Source organism: Corapipo altera, unplaced genomic scaffold, assembly GCF_003945725.1.
Source record: "Corapipo altera isolate COAL_440 unplaced genomic scaffold, ASM394572v1 45, whole genome shotgun sequence".
Classification (NCBI taxonomy): Eukaryota; Metazoa; Chordata; class Aves; order Passeriformes; family Pipridae; genus Corapipo; species Corapipo altera.
In genome coordinates, this window is record NW_020884877.1 from 7,923,753 (window position 1) to 7,939,684 (window position 15,932).

Consider the following 15,932-nt stretch of genomic DNA (forward strand, 5'->3'; position numbering starts at 1 on the left):
TTTGGCAACAAAAAGTTCACACACCTCACAGAATGAGTCTGACACCTTTAGTCAAGGTTTCATAGTCACAACACACACCATTAGCTGATGTGTGTCTCTTTGCTTTGCATCTTAAAATAAACGCAAATTCTTCAGAAATGATTTGACTAAGAAAGATTGTGACTCTTAGAGCTTGACACTAGTTCTGTGCAGAGCTGACTGGAAAAAAGGAAGTGATCTAAATGTACGTGCCTGTTCTTCATTAGGCGCACTTCTCTCTTCCGTGCGGCCTCCTCTGCCGGCTGCGTCGGGAGCGCTGGGGAGGACGCCATGACCACGCCGGGTGCGATGGTGCTGGTAGGGGCGGTGCGGATCTGGTAGGTCTGCACGTCTCCTGAGGCAGCTGAAGGGACACAGGGAAACATGATGTCAGTTTGGTGACAGCACTGTCACGTGTGGTGCGAACAGCACCCCGTCATCAATCCAACTGAGCACTCCGGGCCACAGCACAGGAGGGGTGGCCACCATCTGGGTGATCACTGCTGCCTCAGTCTTAGCTTATTAACAAAGGCAAGGTTTTGGGCATTCCTGCTGAAGAAGTCCTCACTTGTGCTTGATAACTTGCTTTGTCTGGCTGTATAGCTGTTCTTCTTTCTCCCTTAGTGTATTTCTTTTTACTTCTCTGGTTTTTGGGCAGTTCCAGTGAAGAATGGTGTAAACACTATTTCTAGCTATGCTATAAATGTCTATCTGCAACAGGAGGAACTGCATGTGTAAGTATCTGGCACAGAAAAATGGGTGGGGAATGTAGCATTTACTTCCAACAGAGTTGAATGCACTCAATTTCACTACTTCTCTAGAATGAATAAGGTCTTGGGCTTCTCTTTTTTTTCTTTATTGTAATCTAGGAATGTGTTAATTTTGCCTGAGCTCATAAAAACCCACAATAACACCTAAAGAAATCACATGTCCTTAAAAACACAAAACCCAGAAGATCAATGCAACAATAGTATTTCTCTCTGCTGTTTTCACTGATGCCTGGAAAACTCTTCACTGGATAACTTTCAAATCAACTGCTTTACAATCATAAAAGCAGGGGTACACTTTCTCTGTTATTTTCAATTAAAAAATTTTAATAACTCTCCCGTTTTTAATAAACCAAACCATATGTTTTAATACAGTAAAACCCCACAACTTAATCTAAGTTAAAGTAGCCCTGACAAATGAAGGGCTAGACCAAATGATCACTCAAGGCACTTTTCTGAATTGTTATATGATTCCAAGACTCACTGATTAACTACTTGGTGACTAGTTACAGAAGTCCCAATAGGAAGAAAGTATGACTTGTAATTGAAAAGGGGAAAAAATTACTAATAAATTTAAGTTTAGAATCAAACAACCTTCCTTCCTATCTTTAATGCTTTACTTTAAATTTCCTATTGCTGCAGACATGGGAGAACTCAGAGCTCTATCAGTTTTTGCAGAAATTAAAAAAAATACAGGAAATACAGCATGAAAACCCCAAAATAAATATAGTTATAAGAAGTAAACCCAAAATATCTACAATTTTATCAATCTAAAGGGAAAGGCTCCAAGAAAATGTGACAAAGAGCTTTGTCCAGAATTCCCTTTAATAATTTTGGAGACTTATCGTGTCAAAGCTGTTAAATCTGCTTCCTGACACATTTGAAGGAGTTAAATTGGCAACTTGTATCTGCATGGAGAAAATGTTATACAGAATGACTGGCTGTGAAGTTTCTCACCTTGTACAACAACCTGGTTGCTGGGTACAAGTATCTGTTGTCCGTCTGTGGTCTGTGCATATTGTAAAATGGTGGTGCCAGGTTGGGTTGCAGCTGCATTGGTCATTGTCAATGTCTGGAGACCTTGTACTCCATCTGTGCCATTGTTAGACAACTGTATTGCTCCTCCTTGGGTAATAGCAACTGCAGACAAAATATCAACACAGCATTTAAGACACTAATTTACTCATTAACTTACAGTATTAAACAAAGATATGGAAGAATAATTATCTGGGTTAAATCCCTTGAACACTTATACACCCTGAAATCACACACATGGCTTCAGTTAAAAAAATCACGCTTTGAAAGTAAGTTTCCAATTTTTTGTGAGCCTACAACCCTCCCCCAGGGAATAGTTTTTAATTTGTTAGTTAAGATTTTCTTCTTGGTTGATTTAGGTCTTTTTCTCACTTCTTACTTTTTTATTCTCATCTGAAATTTCTCTCCTCTTCCATGCTTTATGCCCTTCTGTCTCCCCTGCTGATATTGATATCTTGTGTTTCACTTTCTTCTTGCTTTGTCATTTTTTTTCTTCTGATTGTATCCCCCCTTCTCTACAAGCTCCTCAGGCCCTCCTTATCAGTTTTTTCATTTCTAAAGGTCCAGTTTCCTTCAAGCAGTCTTACTTTGCTGGGTTTTTTTCTTCTTTTTTTTTCCCCAATCCTGTTATATGCAGGTATACTGGGACATCACCGCTCATTTGTGATTCCACAGAATTTCACTGTATTCCTATATACACACACACAGCAAAATCTCCAGTGTCTGCACAATTAACTGTAACTATTACAGTTATAGGATCCAGAATTAACCAAATCAATTTCAATAAAATAAAGTAGGGTACTAGGCAAAGTGGTGAAGCAGTAAACAGAGATAGAAAAATTTAAAGATATTTTAAGAGAAAGATAGAAACAATAGGAATGTGTTTAAAAGGCATGGTTATCAGTCAAAATCAAGTCATCTTTTTTTCACCTCCTGCTTTTTCCTAGTCCAAACAGTTATAGAAATAATAGTTCTTCATCTTCTCATCCCCACTTACTAGCACCACTGAGAAATTCAGACTACATACTGTACTGCCCACTGCTGGTTTGGTAAATGGGAGTTGGCACCGTAACAGTGGCGATGGCAGGTGCTGCTGTTTCCTCTTCAGACTTTTCTTCTTCAATCCTTGGCACTCCTGGGGCGTCTGAGGACAAGTCATTCAAAATTTTTCTGGCAAAGACAGTGTGTTGTAGAGATTTTAATAAAAATCAGGAGAAAAAAAATATTCTAATTGATACACAATGCTGGAGAAAACTGTAAAGTGCAGTAGGCCAGCAAGGAAAACATGGGTGCACAATGAAAAACACACACTACCTTCAAATTCTTATTGGAGAGGATTTTTCAAAGTGCCAAACACAGATGGGCAAGGGAGCCAGTACAGAACAGCTGTGCTTCTCAAAACCCAAGATACAGCTATCACAACCTTACCTTTTTCTTAAAAATATGTTTCTCTGATCCATTTTTACTTGTTTCCTGATTTTAGCTACATAAAGATCTAAAGAAAGCAAAAATACATAAAAACCTGTCTCCTCACTTACTTCAGGGGAACTGCTCTGTTTTAGAGACCGTAAATGCCTGAGCCAGAGAGCTGAGTACAAAGGAAGGTAGCAAAATGCTTATAGAGAGCAACCAGTTCATAATAACACCTGCCTGGGAGACAATACCCAGTCACACAGTTATGCAGTTATGTTCACAGGTGTCCTGCCTGAGAAAGTTCTGAGATTACCATGGGTAAGGAAAAGAAAATGCTGTTTAATTACTTCCATGAGTTCATCATCCAAAGCCCAAACTGCTAAAACATCACTGCTCAGGCCCTACTGAACATGACTGTATAGTGACCATAGCAGTTACTGCAATTTGCATCATTGAGATCAGACACTGTCCCTCCTCAGAGGACTGTCAAGCCCTCTTCACTGCTGGCTTTTTTTATTATGTCACTGCCAAACTGCTGCATAGGTAAAGGGCTCCTCATACGTTTTCCAGTGGATTGTCACTAGAACTCACTGTGGGATGAAGCAAACACAGCTGTAGACCTCAAGTTCCAAGACAACACTAATTTCTTATATACAGCTTCTAAAGCTGTGGGAGCCAGAACATCTGTACAGAGCTATCTGGGGAGAGCAGTCATTCTGCTAAGCAGCTTGACAAACAGAGCTTTGCCACTGCAAAAGTGGCAAGTACATGCAAGAACCCCAGCACTGCACAAAGACTCCACTGTGCCAAGCACCACTTGGACAAATAAAAAATTCCCACACAGAAGAGTTTGCAATCTAGGTGTTAGACCAGAAAATCTAGTGAATCAGAGGAAAAAATATGGAGCAAACAGGGATGATGCAGAATAAGCCCCAAAAAGATAAAAAATCACTTTTTAAGCTCATGTCAGTGTGACCTGGTAGTTAAAACCCACCTTTGCCATCATAAAGATGGATTTAGACAAATGGTAAGGTGGCTGCTTTAAAAATATAGCAGCTATGAACTGACACGGGGAACACATGATGTGCTTTAGTAGCAAAATCACAGTGAAGTTTCTGAGGAAGAGGTATATACAGTTTTCAATTCTGTGAGAATATTTGCACCTATGTTGTCTCTGGGCCAGCAGCTTGATCACAGCAGTGATCTGGATCAGCCTTTCTGACTTGACCTACACCAGCCCAGAGTCTGAGCTGTCTATACAAATATTACAGTTACAAAGTTTTGCTGATCACCAGGATCTGGTTGGAAGACAAAGGCTGTGCTGTGGTATCAGTGCATGCAAAGGAGTCCATTTCAATGAGAAGTCACCAGGCACAAGTACCCTCTTCTCAGCTTTGCTGCTTGTTTACCTAGCTCTGTTGTCTCACCATATACAGCCATTCTTCCATATATAGTAAAAACAAGTGTCTCCTTGAAGAAACAGACTGCAAGGAGTCTGTGGCAGCCTTGAAGTTAGCAACACTGGTCCTCACAAATAAAAATATTTTCCCAGATCCATCGGTTAGGGATCTTCAGCAATTATTTTCACTACCTTCAACAGAATAGCCTTGAAGACAGCCGGAGAAGATAGAAAATAATCTCCAAGTGCTAAAAAAATATCATGGTTGAGATATGCTCAGGCCTAGAGCCTAGCTTGTACTTTCTAAGGCTATGCTCAGAAAGAAAAAAGAAGCATCTGAGTTTTCTGAAGCAGCAAGAATCCACAGGTCATTTAAAACCTACTGAACTCCAGAGCTGTTCCTTAATGCTATTTAGCATATTTTAATAATGAAAATGGGATTTAGTACAGGCCCAAAAAGCTGTACAAAGACTTAATTAATCAAGTAACATATGACTAACACCATGTGAAGGAGCACCTCAGTTGGTTTTGCTGCAGAGGTATTTGCCATGATAACTAAAGACACTAGATGCTTATCACTACATTCAACTCATACCCCGACTTCTTAAACTTTAAACACAAACAATTTTGCTCAAGCAGAAATTCTCTCTGAGACACAGAACATGACATGTTCATTGAAAGTCTCATGGGAGAAAGGAACTAAGTTTGACTGCTGCTAGCACTTCAACAATAAGTTGATTTTCTGCAGACTAGAGATTACACAGAAGCCACTTCTTGCAAAGCTTTGGTGTATTTCATGTATTAAGTACTCATTAAAGCTATCTCTAAGGCACCTAGCACAATGATACTTCAATGTTCCCCAAATGTGGCAATTAGCATACTCTCAGCTCACTTCTGTCTTAACTAAGTGTGACACCTGAGGTTTCTTCCTCCTCCTTCTATCTGCTGATCTCTTTCCATCCTATTCCATGGACATATTCCATACTCCAATTCCAAGACATTGCAGGAGATATTTAGAAGATTTCAGTTAAATGGTCAACCTAAAAATATTCATACAATCACACTATTTGTCTCCCCATGTGAACACACCCATCAAGCAAAACGCTTCTGCTTTAACCTCTGTACCTGTAGGAGGGTCGTCTGGAAAGAATTTCTCTTCGTTTCTGTGAGTCTGTGACACTGTCTACTGATTCCTGTGAATCTTCACTTTCTGCTATAGTGGAGATCTGTAAATAAGAACAGCAATCAAATTTAACAAGACACTTCCAGTCTCTTTATTTCAAGGAAATGTCGACATCCTGTGAAAAACACTACAATGCAAGTAATCCTACAGTGCTTCCATCTAGGCAATGAACATAAAGAACACACGGCTTAGTAACAGATCCAGTAAAGGATGACCACAGTCAGTCATCTACCCATGAGAATGTCCTTTATAATTCAAATACTCCAATAAGAAAATAGAAACAGTAATACCATACATTTTTTGCCTTCCATGATTCTTTGTTTCCATCCATTGTAAGTAAAGAAAGATAGATTTTTTTAGTAAAATTTAGGGAGATAATAACTAAAATCAAATTAAGAGAGCAGAAATGTTTGGAAACAAATACTGAAGTTGAGAAACATAAATTATAAATAATGGGGTATATATCTTAGAGAAAGACTGCTCTTTGGGGGGAAATTGTCAGGAAAATGTCATACTTGATGCTAAAAAATAGTGTAGTGCTGCAATTCTGAACATCTGTGCTAAAAAAAAAGGAGAAATGTTAATGCAAGAAAGCTAAAATGTTTATATCAATCATATTTAAATAATTTTAAGTTCAAAGTGTGCCAGAAGTATAAAACCACCTCCAATACCTAAAAACAGATACTGTTTTCCTAAAGACCACAGTCATGTGACAAAGCTAGCGATGCCTGTGTGAGAAACAGAGCTCGCAGCCTGACATTTTATGCACTGTAGAGAAGATTCCTAGAGGCTCAAAAATCTTGCTGGCACCCACACCTCAGTTATCAGACAGAAGGCCTGAACAGGTCCAAGGCTGACTGTGAACTACTGGGCTCTGAGTATCAAAACATGCTAGATTTGCATTGAACCAGGTGAGTTCCAAGCATTGTTTCATTGTCAGTCTCTTATCTGCCACCTCTGGGCTAGTAACATTTGCACTTATCTAAAAACTGCTCACCTCTGATAGATTAGAACTCTAAACTTTTGACTGCAATGGCTGAGGAGGGTAGAGCCTGCCACAAACTCAGCACTGAAGGTGATAAGGAAAAACAAAGATTATTATCAGAATGGCCTAGCTTTAAATTATGCATGCCTTATTTTTTCAAATAATACCCAGCTGAATACCTGTATCAAAAAGTCACAATGTCTGCTCTTTAAAATTAATCATTTTTTGAGCTCAGTGTAGTAATAGCAAATGAATAGTGTACAGTCCTTGCCCAGTGTAGCTGCTATATGCCAAACAATTTCTGCATTCAGTAACACTGAGCTTCAAGTGGTTAAAAAGAAAGTTAGAGATTTTAAAGATTTCAGACTACTTGTCTCTTATGTCTTCAAGTTACTTCATCATATTGCATCACCTGCCTTGCTTTCCAGAGGGGATAGACTTTACAAAGCACAAAATGCTTAACAGGCACATTTAAAAACCATTTCTATGTAAGGACTGATAGGTGTATTTTAAGCACCATGAACATACAGACATCTGTTTTGTAGACCAATGCAAATATTTTCTGTGTAGCAAAGACTCTCATCCCAGAATACCAGCCTCATTAATGATTAAAGATTATATTATGGAAAAAAAAATGCCATGCTGTTGTTCACTTCAGAGTAGTATGAACTCTTACTCAATAAAGCTGTATGAAAAGAAGAGAGAGAGAAAAAGAAAAACCATGAAGCTGTTAAACTCACCAAACAAATTCTAGAGATAAATGAAACTCAGCAATGTTTGACAGTGAAAAGTGCTTAAACCAGAACAGGAAAAAAGTCACAGAGCAGCAAAAACTGTACAGATTTTTCCTTCAACACGTTCTTAAATTTTATATAAGCAAAAACACAATCCAGGACACAAACACATTAGAAACCAGAGCAATGACAGGACTATTCCAAAGGCCCTATTCACGTACTAGGAATTTCTTCAGTCAGTACCTGAACTGTCTGGACCTGTGGAGACTGAATAACTGATGGCTGGGCAGCCTGAATTACTCCATGCACTTGAACCGTCTGCCCATTGGGCAGCTGAACTAAGGTCACTGTGGGCGCAGAAGACGTTGCGTGAGCTGCTGGCATAGATACCTGCAAAGAGGAGACATTGAGCATAAATTAGGTTATTGCAAAATCTCCTTATTTCAGTACATGTTCTGGTGAAAAACTGTCTCTTCTAGACCCCAGTTAGATGACCCAAATGTTTCAGCATAATATAAAACCCCCTGAACTGCCTAAGCCCAACACCTGACCTACTTTACAAATTAATCTAATGCAGAATTTCTGCAAGCTTAAAACATCATTTGTAAAATCACTGACAACTGCTTCTATCTTCAGGTAACCTGAAACAAACACATTATTATCTTTCATTTACTTCAGTTGGATTCTGCTAGGACTTGGGTGTACTCCTACAGACACTGCTGAGTCAAAGGCAGAAACATATGGGAGTGGAGGTATTTTAAGTTCTCCCTCAAGAAAATGAGAAGTGTCTGCCAGATGTCAGAAGTTAAAATTTTTAGGGAATCGTACGTTTCAGACTTCCAACAGACTAAACTGCATTGATTAGCTGGTAAAGTCCATTTAAATGCAGAAAAGCGACCATGTGTTCAGACAGAAAGCCCGTGAGTTTGCAGTGGAAAGAAGTATTTTGTAGGCAGTTATTGTGATTCAGTGCAACAGATCGATACAAATTCTAGTCTTAAGAGTTTGATGAAGAATTTCCCATGTTTTAAACTCTCAGTTCTTGAACACAACTGTGTTTCTCCAGCACGGACCCGTGGCCATAGCAGCTCTGCCAACAGGGACACACCAATGACTTCAGCACGGTAGGTGAGCATGTCCTGCACAGGGGCTCGGGCTCCGAGCACAGCAGTACCCACACAAAGCTGTTCATGTCTCACTCTGGCAGGTCACAAGTACTATCATGGGCAGCTGGAGTGCCATGCACCAAGGCTGCTGCATGGCTGGACCACTGTCCTGGTGCACATCCAGTACCGAGCAACTGTCTGGTGCCATGATGCACGTGTTCAGGGCTGGGGGCTCCTGAAGGACAGGAGGGTGCCAGGGCTGCCGTACCCTCACACATCACAGCCCTCAGGGAAGGACTAAAGGCAAGTGGGAGCTGCTCTGGCAGGCCCGGGCCATGTCACGGGTCACTGACTTGCCAGCCTTCTTCTAGACACCCAAGTTTGGAAAATTTAACAATCCTCCAGGGTTCAACAGCGTTTTAAAAATATTCAGTCCCTGTAGCTCCAGCGCGAGAAGGAGCTGCACTGCTGTCCTACCTAATCTCAAAGGGATAGCTGCTATGTACTGGATGCAGAAGGAAATCCTCTGCTGTCCCCATGAACACGTGGTTCTCAAAAAGCTGCAACAGCTGATATCTGAATTTCCATAAACATTCACCACTTACAATGAAATCTTGTTTAACAACAAAATTAAAGGGAATTACATGTAGACCTCTCTCCTCCACAGATGTCTCCCTAATCCACCAATTTTCATTTGCTTTTACCTTCCTTTTTCAGGAGAACAGCTGCAGCATTACATGGTGGTACTTAACTCACATCTGAGAGAAACCAGGGCTGGGATTAACACGGGCACTTTCCTCTGGCAAATTATATTCCTTTACCAAGCGACCTTTTTAATAATGCTTGTCTGACTAAACAGTCCTTGGCAAAGCTGATCAACTGGAGGCCAATGCGGTTGGATTAAGCCCACAGCAGAGTGTAACTTCCGCAGATGTCTCTGACTCATACCTTGTGGAACTGGGACGAGTTTCCTTTTGACTCTGAAACTACCCTGAACTCACTGAAAATGCAGCAATTAAACTAAGCTTGCAAGAGGGGTGACCTTACAAGAGATAATGAAGGAATTAAATTGACATAATTAGTTATTTAGATTTGGCTAAGCCTCTGAGGGCACTCCCTAAAGTCAAACACTTCCATTTCATATATTAAAAATATAATAATGTAACACTGATGTGAACAACACAAGGAATTACATTTAGACTGTTGTACCACCTCCACAAAACAACTGGGGAGACACTGAGGTGCAAACAGTACAGTGAATGACAACATAGTGGTTCACATGGATTTTAACCATACTTGTATAGCTTTTTCTTACTTGGAAAAAATTCTCATTCAAGTACTGGGGTAATTTTTTCCAAGTAAAGTGCATTCAAGCCAGTACATACTTGTAAGTTCAGCTCCCTGGAGGTTAGTATGTTAGCATACAAATTTAAAACATTCTTACTTCTCTGGACTCAAAGCATATCAAGTGAGAAGCAGTTTACTGGTTTTGCAAGAGAAATAAACTACTTCCACTCAGTTCACACTGAAGTGTTATTCACACCACCTACATCCTGTGCCTAAGTTAGACAGTGAGAAAACTGCCCAAAGAGGCAAGCTGGTGGAGGGCAGCTGGTGGCTTGTAAATTCACACTACAGCTTCACCCAACAAAATCACCCTGTGCATTTTAACAGCTCCAATCCCTACACTATCATTTGAATGGAAGTGTACGATCTCTGGATTACCAAAAGGTGCAATAACTTTAAAAAGACACTAATAATTTATAAAATGATAAGTGATTTAACATTTATGACACTTAAAAGACACTCAGTTCTGCAAACTATGAGATCTAAAACACCTGTTTGTTCTCTGCAGACTATAAATAGTTTTAAAATTAAACGGTTACAGAAAAGAGCCAAATAGATTTTGCACTCATTTATACAATGGAGTTGCTTCTGCCAACCATCAGTGTATCCACAAATGAAACTAGGTTTCAGAATCAGAGATGTAGCTGGGATTGCATTTATTGTCTCTCCAAAATAAGTTGGGGATAACAAATGATCTACTTCTGTACCTCTAAATAGCCAACAGTTCTGTAAAATTCTGGAGACAACAGGATAACATGAGCTGTCAAATGCCAGGTTGTTCCACTTTATTATAATGCTTATCCTATCTGATAAGATGTCGTACTTGTTACATTACTTATCTATATTTTCAGTTTGTTTTCTTCAGAATTAAACTCACTACTGTAGACAAGTTTTTAACAGAAAACATAACAGCAAGACAATCCAGTCACTATAAAAAAGACAATAAATTACATGAGCTGAAAAAAATACCTTTCAGTGGAGTGGTTGTGGTAAAGAATGCTAGAAATATTTTCATTTGTTATTGTGTTAACATTACACAATTTACACACACACAGTTCTTCAGAACTAACACAGCCTAGTGTGATGGGAAGTTAAAAATCTCTACAGCTTTAAAAATATGAAGACAAATATTAAAGGAACCATACATCGCACCTGTTTCAGAATGGTATCAAAGGAATCTTCTCTCAGGCCCGTGTGCAGACATTATCCCTCTTAAAAATATTATCCATTAGGTAAAACTATTACACCATATGATTTTTATACCTGGGCTAACGTTGCAATCTGTGGTTGTGCCTGTACTGTCATCTGTTGGGTTTCTGCCTCTGTACCGGCTGCATCTCCACTCTGCTGGTTCTCTGCTCCAGATTCCATGGTCATTTAGTTACCTACAATCACAATATTTGTTGTAAGTCTGGGTTGGTATGCAAGTCCATTATTCTTGGTGGATCTGGTAGCAATCACTGCAGCTGAATTCCCATCACTACACGCTGTTTTAATTTGCTCATTAAATCTTGCCAAACTGTTAGCATTGAGGCAAATATTTTTCGTGCCAGGTGTCTGCCTCAGGTTGATTTTTCTGTGTGTAATGTTTCTGAAAAAACAGGCCCAGTCTCCTCCAACCATGAGATCAGAAAAAATGCATTTTGCTCATCCTAAAAAACCTGCTTGAGCAATGACACTGTGATGACCTAGCACCTCTGCAATTTGGAATACGACAGGCAGTGTGTCAGGAAGGGCACGCCCTCAGTGCCAAGGTGACAATAATGCCCTGCTGCAGCCCTCCCTCTCGCCCCAGCTGCAGTCTGCAGGTAACCATTAGCAATTGCTGCTGCGTTGGGCACTCAGTTTTCAGTCTTCCTTCTGTCTGAACTAAATATGCAACATCTCCATGCCATACACACCAGAGTGCATATGGCTCTACATCACAGCAACTCAGCCTTTTCTACCCAGTAGTTTTAAAGTCAGTATACATACAGATGGAAGCCACTTCTACTTGAATCTTACTGCAAATGTTTTTATCTTTAGAGGTGCACAGTAGTTTGCCATGACCTAAGTTCTGTATCATTTATAGCTCCTAATATGCTTATACTTCTAAGCAGTAACTTAGCAAACCTAGATCACCAGAACACAAAACTCTATAAAAAGAGGTTGCATAACTTTGAAATCCATGCATGTAGGCAGAGTGCAATGACTGTTAAAATTCTGCACTGATCTGCGAACATCACTTTTCAGTTTCTCTTTAACTACTTATATGGAAGCATTTGATATAAAAAAACCCCTTCAAAATACAAGGAAATGTTCCCAATGGTGATATAATAATACCACTGTAATATACAGAACTCCAAATACCAAATATTAAGAATGAGTATTACCTCCATAGCCACAAGACTAATTCTGTGTACCACCCTGTGCTGCCAACCTACTCAGGCCTCTGCCTACCTTAAGGCAGCACACCTCTCTTCGGAGCTGGTGTAAAACAACTGGTAGAACATTTCTGCTTCGGGAAAGGGCCTGGAGGCAGAGGATGCTCAGATCAGAAGAAAGATGGAAAGAAGAGGAAATGCCCCTCTCAGCTTTACTGGCCCCACCGAGGAAAAGACTTAAAAGTGTCAACGCAGTTGGTGGCATCATGTCTGCACTCAAGACATTTAATTTCAAACACAAAGTCAGGGGTACTGCCATTTCCATGCAATGCTTCAGTATTACAGGTAAGAGAACACCCTTTATACTGCCTAAAGCAGTACAGTCACACCTCAACCTTGAGCATAACATGAAATGTCTGTCTTACAGTAAACGATTGCTAATCAACAAAGCTAAACCAGTGTTTCATAGTAGCAGCATCCTACATCAAAAGAAAGCCAGTCAATGTATACAAATCAAAATCTGTATATTTAGTATTCAAAGTGACTGTTCTAAGTACTCCTGAACTTGTTTCAATTTACCATGCACTTGTACATCACAGTATTTGTATTCTAACATCTTCATTACCACCTTTTACAGTAAGTTGTGAGAAAAAGGAAGAATCGGATTTTGGAGCATCATGGCATCATATTCCAGATACACTGGTGACTGCATTGTTTTATGTTTGGGTATGATCAAGATTGCCAAGATGTACAGGACCATGCACCTAGAACATAAACCACTTACAAAGTTTTGTGTACAGGTAAGACCACGATGGCTGAAATTAAGGTTGTCAATTCCTATTAGTCCTTGCAATTTACAGTGTAACAGATGAAAATATCTTTGGTTTGAAACCTCCCCACACATACAAATGGATGCCAATCTCCACATCTCCGTTCTAAGCCCTCATACCCCTAGTCTAGACAAGCTTTGCTGACCAGTACCCCAGTGTCTTCCTGTTCTTGTGGGTGCTCAGGCCTACCCTGCCGCCCCATCCTTTTACTCCTCCTGCCCCATCTGCAGTGTCCCACCCTGGCACTGATTTCCCTGGCAGCCACCACACCAGGAGTTATGAATTGGAGACGGTGATCTGAAAGTGTCTTGGTGGGGAACAAGTGTCCAGGGCATGGACAGCATATGGGAGCAAAGGGAGCACACTTTTCATTTCTCCTTGCTTCCCCACTACTTTCCATCTTGTCAGGAGAGGACACCTCCCCATACACACTTCGAGAAAAGATCAGTAATTGCTCTAGTTGAACCAAGTATTCTAAATGAAATTAACTGAAAAATCGGTTAGATCTTAACAACCAGAGTTGGAAAACCAGAGACTGTTTGCCTAAAACATCCTGGCTATGAATGCTGAATACCAGCGAAGAAAGCTGGTGACACTACCTGGCTAGAGATGGTTTAACTCATGACTTATGTAATACACAATTTCCCCTATTAGTTCAAAAGAGGCAGTATTATACTTACTAATACTTTTTATTAATAACATAATTACTAACGATCTGAAACTCTGGAGGTGAAGAGCCAAATAGAGAAACATTCAGCTGACACACGGTAATTTATTTTAGCTAAACCAGGACTGGAAGAAAAAGAGTTCGGCAGAAGATAACTAACTGTACCAGCTGAATTTACACTGTGACAGCAGAAGACAGAATAAACACAAGCAGTTGCAGAATGCAGGGAAACCGAACTACGCACACTGCAGAAAAATCCAAATAAACCTGTCTCCTTAGCTGGAGGAAAGGGTCCTTAAGGACTACTGCAGATAGATCACTTCAGATTTCTGCTTAACGGGCATCTATGATAAGAAAAGCTGAAGAGTTGGACTGCAACAATAATAAGAGACAGGATAATCTTTACTAAATTTGTATAGCTGGACCCTATACATTAGCTGGGTTACAGTGCAGAGGTTGGGAATTCATCTTAAAAATGGGTTCTATGGAATTTGGGTGTTCAGAGAAAGCAAGTATTTAGGGCCATGAAAACCTTTTGTATGAAGAGACTAGATAGATTTTTAGTATTTACCCCAGAAAGGAGAGAAATGTTTCAAACACTAGAAAATATATTTAAATTATTAACAGAGTAAGTAAACTAGAAACATGCACTGACTATAAAAACAGCTAAGCTTGAATATATCAGATTTAGAAGTATAGAAATGAAAACTTAAAAATATCTATTAAAATTATGAAAATTGATATATAATGTACTGCATAAATAGAGCAATCATGCTACTCATGATAAGAAATTTATTAGGATTCAAACGGGGGTTAGACATGCACTTTGATAACAAGAATATCCAAGAATATCCTGAATTAGTGCAGTTATTCAGTACAAAAAAAAGTGCAGAGCTGAAAGATAAAAACCTCATGAGTCAGCATTTAAATTTGATCTCTAATCTTTAAAAACTCAAAGATTTTCATGAAGAGTCACACATGATCATGTCGCATTTTTGTAATTTTTGCAAGTTCCAGTAGTCTTTTGAGGTACCTACTGACCTTCATTATCTTAAAGACAGGATGCTGAACAAGGTGCTATAGGTAGTGCTAAGTACTGCACTCCCTGTTAATTAAAGTGAGCATCAATGCTGTATAGTCAGAGCATGAGCAGCTAGTTACTTCCCCTCCCACCTGCTTACAGAGCCAGGATAAAATATACTTCTGTCTTCCCGCAGCTTTCATCTCATCTTCTTCACTCTTTAGTACCCACTCATTGATATGTCTGTGGTCTCCCCGCTCTATCTCACTTTCTTACTTCTTTTTCTGTCTCCTGCCCAAAACACCCTCATGAATTCCAGCATGTCTCCTAAAGGTTAGACTCTGCTCCTTGGTTTCTTCTTGCTCACACAAGCTGTGGAGCTTTCCTGCTCTGCAGACAGGCTGCTTTTTGTCTCCCAAGGCAGACTGGAGCAACTAAAAAAGGTGGAGATCCTTTCTCAAACACCATTAAATCCCAGAACCAAAATACCGCGCTGTGGCTGTTACAGCAGACAAAACTCCCCATCCACTTTCATACGTGAAGGTCCTGAATGCCCCAAAGCTTTTTATGTTTTGCAGTTGTACAGCTGCCACAGTAAAACACACCACCTCTCCCTGCAAGCCTTGCTTCTCTGTCTTTAGTAACATTATGGTGACAATTCACTGTCAGAAGTTAATGCTTACACTGACAGTTACTGGCCATACAATATAACTACACCTTGAGGCAGTACAGTTCACTCTATGCCTCAGACATACTACTATCACACCTGCTCGCAAGCAAGCACAGCTTTACCAAGTTACATGTTTAAAGTCTCCTCCTCTGACTTTTGGATTTATTTTAATGAAGTACACCGAGATTTTGAAAAAAAACCCATTACATCCTCCAAAACCAGTGGAGAGCAGAGACCCAGCAAACCCATGTCCATTTTGAGCCTTACTTATACCACATTCAGTAACACATTTGCTCAGCCAATACCTGCAGGGGCCACCTTTACTGCCACATTAAGTTCCTGATCCAGTTCAATATCCAGTCACCCAGATGCTCATGGCAGCAAAGGATCAGGG

General features: G+C 39.9%; 1 protein-coding gene across 2 annotated transcripts in view; it reads right to left on the reverse strand.

The window, feature by feature from the left end:
- The window catches only part of CREB1 (cAMP responsive element binding protein 1), a 38,333-nt gene that overhangs the window by 9,293 nt on the left and 13,108 nt on the right, over nucleotides 1–15,932 (reverse strand). Inside the window, exons 2-7 of one of the 2 annotated variants that reach the window (XM_027637444.1) lie at nucleotides 11,251–11,372; nucleotides 7,778–7,924; nucleotides 5,758–5,858; nucleotides 2,848–2,990; nucleotides 1,743–1,925; nucleotides 232–382 (exon numbers count right to left, since the gene is read on the reverse strand). In XM_027637444.1, the coding sequence (XP_027493245.1) occupies nucleotides 232–382; nucleotides 1,743–1,925; nucleotides 2,848–2,990; nucleotides 5,758–5,858; nucleotides 7,778–7,924; nucleotides 11,251–11,364 (839 nt within the window). In that variant the 5' untranslated portion in view covers nucleotides 11,365–11,372. The remainder of the gene's footprint in view (nucleotides 1–231; nucleotides 383–1,742; nucleotides 1,926–2,847; nucleotides 2,991–5,757; nucleotides 5,859–7,777; nucleotides 7,925–11,250; nucleotides 11,373–15,932) is intronic. The other variant, XM_027637445.1, reaches the window with a different exon arrangement.